At 45.6% G+C, this 3,937-nt stretch overlaps 1 protein-coding gene across 2 annotated transcripts; it reads left to right on the top strand.

The window, feature by feature from the left end:
* The first annotated feature begins 1,647 nt into the window (after positions 1-1,647).
* inka1b (inka box actin regulator 1b) lies at positions 1,648-3,714 on the top strand. Of its 2 annotated transcripts, none has more exons than XM_008319683.3 (3): positions 1,648-1,800; positions 1,833-1,884; positions 2,692-3,714. In XM_008319683.3, exons 2-3 carry the CDS (start codon positions 1,882-1,884, stop codon positions 3,616-3,618), a joined length of 930 nt encoding a protein of 309 aa, XP_008317905.1. In that variant the 5' UTR covers positions 1,648-1,800; positions 1,833-1,881; the 3' UTR covers positions 3,619-3,714. The 2 variants fall into 2 exon arrangements, with proteins under 2 accessions (XP_008317905.1, XP_024916227.1); XM_025060459.1 differs by having other exon boundaries at positions 1,648-1,803; positions 1,841-1,884.
* The last annotated feature ends 223 nt before the right edge of the window (positions 3,715-3,937 follow it).

Raw genomic sequence — 3,937 nt, 5'->3', positions numbered from 1 at the left:
AGAGCTTATTTTTAGACAAATCACTAACGAGCATGAAGAATGAAAAGTAGAAAATGTTTTTGTACAAAGTTTATGCACAACACTGTAAACACAGAGTCCGTTTCACAGAGAAGGTTCAGGAAACCCTGACTCTAACATGGACTGTGGTGTAATGTCTACTCTGACCTGCAGGTGGCAACTGAGTATCATTAGATGAATGAGTGAATAAAACAGAAAATGTGGAGAAAGAAAAAAAAAACAGTTTCAGACCAGATTAGGTTTGACTCTTTAAAAACCGTTGCCATAGAAACCGACTGATTTCAGGTTTAACAAACTCAGGATTTTCATTTAAAAAAAAAAAAAAACCTTCTTTGTGAAACGGGGGCCATTGTTCTGCATGAGTGACCACAGGTTGAGCCACATATCTCCACCCCAACACTGGATACACTCCTGAGGAACAAAGAAAAACATGTGATGATGGCAGTACCAGTGTAGTACTACAGTGTGTACTTCAGAGTATTCCTTCCTTGTCACGTGTTTACGCTGGTTCTTCGTTGACTCGTTTTCTTGGTAGTGAGGATTAGGGCTATTTCTACTACACTTTAACTCACATTATTATGTCAGATGTACCGCAACACTGAGATGATGTTTGTTCTTTGAACTTAATAAATATATAAATAAAGTTTGATCACAGGAAGTGTGGAGTGTGGTGTGTCATACAAGTACAAAACACATAATATACATACGTATATATATATATATATTTAGATTTTTAATGCATTCTTGGGGAACTATATACATAGGTATATGTGTATATATGTATAATATATATTACATGTTCAATCTATGTATATTTTCCTTATTATTCTTTATAGTTAAAGGCTGAATTTTTAGATTCTATAATCTTTTACAAATTTATATCTGAAATGATTTTATACATATTAAATATATATAATATATGCAGTATTATTTTAATATTTTTTTAAAAAAATCATATAAACCCTTAACCTATAATTTGGATTCTTTAATGCCATCAAATTTATATTGCCATAAAATAGTTGGGTTTTTTTCACTTTTTTTGTGATTTCTTACGGTGACGTACCAGTGGACCTTCACTGCGTCGTGATTGGACCGTTGGCCCATGTGACCATGTGAGCTGCTGTTTCCCACTGAATTACAATACAGAGTGTTGTCTCCGTCAGTGGCCACTGTCAGACCGCGGGCCTTTGTTTTCTCACTCCGACCAAATGGTTCAGATTAGCAACTGAAAACAGTCGTTAGAGTCGACGTGTGAAAGGGTTTATATGCAGAGTCAGTGCTGCACACACGGCCACAAGGTGGCGTCATGTAAATGTAATTCGGGCAGATCTGTTGGTGTGTGTGTTCATGTCAACTGTTCACATCTTCAAGGTTCGGTTTCACTGTTCACTGATTCTGGTAACAAACTCAGAGATAATAAAATATTATTTTAATAAAATAATAATAATATTTTAACTGCGGTTTTACCGTAATGACGAGTCTAAACTTCCCTGTGATGCAGTTACAGCGCGAGGAGCTTTAATTGCTCAGGGATGGATCTTATTTCAGGAGACCTGTCATTGGTCGGTTCCCTGATGCTCTGCGCTGATTGGCTGCAGGGATAACGCTCGGCTTCGTCAAAGTCCACAGACTGAGCTTCATCTGGTTCAGAGGAGAGTGGACACACGGAGAGACGTCACAGCTGAGCCGCGTGGATCTTATCGATGTGATGGCAGTTTGTTCGTATCGAGGTTATTATCGTCAGTGATCGTCAGACCGAGGACCGACTTTAACTTAAACAAAGAGGACCGAGGACCGACTTTAACTTAAACAAGGAGCAGATCAGAGCAGAGAGAATCCTGACGTCCTGTTCACCTCCCTGCAATGGTGAGTCCACGACGGAGTTTGAATTCTGTCTGTAAATGTGTTTTCACTGACACTAGAGGTCGGGGTTTGTTAAAGTAAATTAAACTAAACTAAACTGACTCTGAGGTCCCTGTGTTTGTCACTGTGCTGTGAAGCAGCCAATCAGAAGAGCTCCCTCTGACCAGGGTGTCCCTCTGTGGGTCCCAGTGTCCCTGCAGCCACAGCTTTGACCACATCACGGCACCGTGGCGTCCGAGACTGAACTCTGAACATTTCTTTATATCAAATGTAGAACAGAAACAGAACGTGTGTGTAATTCCTACACACTGTAGTCATTTCCTGATTTATAATACAGCCCAGTCCACATCCTGAGAGTCGGGGGAGGGAGGGAGGGGTGAGGGGGGGGAGTCCAGAGAGGGTGAGTTGGCCTCGGCACTCCTCCATGATTCTGTTCAAACTTCCCCTCCAGCTCTGGAAATCAGGGAAAGTTTTCCTGACTTAGAAACGTGCCTGCTGTTCTCAGAGTCGTGGCTCTGGTTTTTTTTTTTAATTCCTCTGGACTTGTACTTGGTGGAATGGTCTGTTCTGAGGTCCGTCAGGAATGTCCTGCAGTGAAGCAGAATGATCTCAGCTGCTAGAAATCTTACTGACCTCGATCTGGAACTCTTTCAGGGAACAGCTGAAGTCTTGACGGGGGAACGGCCAACGTTTATTAGTCGTGATCGGCTGTTAAAAAGAAACGACTTCAACATTCTTTCCTACAGTTCTGCAGACTCTGTTCCAGTTCTACCTGCTCCACTGAGCCACTGCTGTCTTTCTGTTTTGCAGCTGTGTTTCGGAGACTCCACCGACTGCCTCCGAGACCAGGTCCAGTCCGCCATGAGGTCCCTGCAGGACCTGAAGCAGACCGGTCGGCCGAGGCCGCTGAGCGAACCGTGTGTCGGCTCCTTCGCCGCGGCCCGGCGCTGCAGACAGAAGGCCCAGCAGGAGCAGGTCACTCAGCTGAGAGGGTCCGACGCCAGTGAGGCGGGAACGTACGACTCGGCCTGCTGCCTGGCCAGCCCGCTGGAGGAGGAGGAGAACGAGCGGCAGGAGCACGACCGCCTGGCGCAGTGCTCCCCCAGCAGCGAGAAGAGCGTGGACTTTGACTCTGGATACTCGGAGGCGTCGTGGCAGGACGAAGGTGTGGTGTTGCGGAGGAGCAGGAACGTTAGGGTCTCCTCTTCGGCCTGTCTGCGCACGAACCGAGGACCTTCTTGTCGGGTTCGGCCCAAATCGACCTCGGACGCCTGCCTGGAGCGTTGGACCTCGTTTGTGGCGGGCGACCCGGAGGACTGGACCACGTTGCTGCTGAGCCGCAGCAGGAACAGACAGCCCCTGGTTCTGGGCGACAACAGTTTCGCGGACCTCATCAAGAACTGGATGGACCTCCCAGAGAGTCCTGAACCGGCTCACCTGAAGCCCAGTCGACGTCTGGCCAAAGACATTCTGGACAACATGCGGAAGAGACTGGGCGGGATGTCCAAAAGTGTGGAGATGAGGACGAGGCCCGCGGACCCCAGGAGGGTCGGCCGGGCCGCCGAGGCTCCCAAACGGATGTCCTGCCCCGCCGGGCTCCAGACGTTGAAACCCTTCTTTCACCAGTCTCACACTGGACTGCACCAAATGGACACGGACTTCTACCAGTTTGCTGCGCTGATGAAAACGGGCAGCCGTCAACCAATCATATGTAACGACATCATTGGATATATTTGAGCCAATGACACGGAGTCGAGACGAGAGATGGTTCTATTTTTATACGTTTGTATGTTTTGTACCGTGAAATTAAAAGAAAATGTGTTCAATGACAAAGTTGGTATTTGATTTAATACAGACAGACAGTAGCACCCCCTGTAGGTAAGGTTGTTTATTGCATTATCTGATCAATGTTTATTATTTTCTTCCTGTAGGTAAGGTTGTTTATTGCATTATTTGAACTATGTTTATTATTTTCTTCTTAATTAAAGTCACATTCTTACTTTTTAAGTGATTGGATAATTGTGTAGAAACAGTATCAGGGGTCACACAGAGGTCA

Source organism: Cynoglossus semilaevis, chromosome 11 (assembly GCF_000523025.1).
Source record: "Cynoglossus semilaevis isolate Cse_v1.0 chromosome 11, Cse_v1.0, whole genome shotgun sequence".
NCBI lineage: Eukaryota > Metazoa > Chordata > Actinopteri > Pleuronectiformes > Cynoglossidae > Cynoglossus > Cynoglossus semilaevis.
Note: the sequence above shows the minus strand (reverse complement) of the source record. Positions and strands in the feature narration are given on the sequence as shown.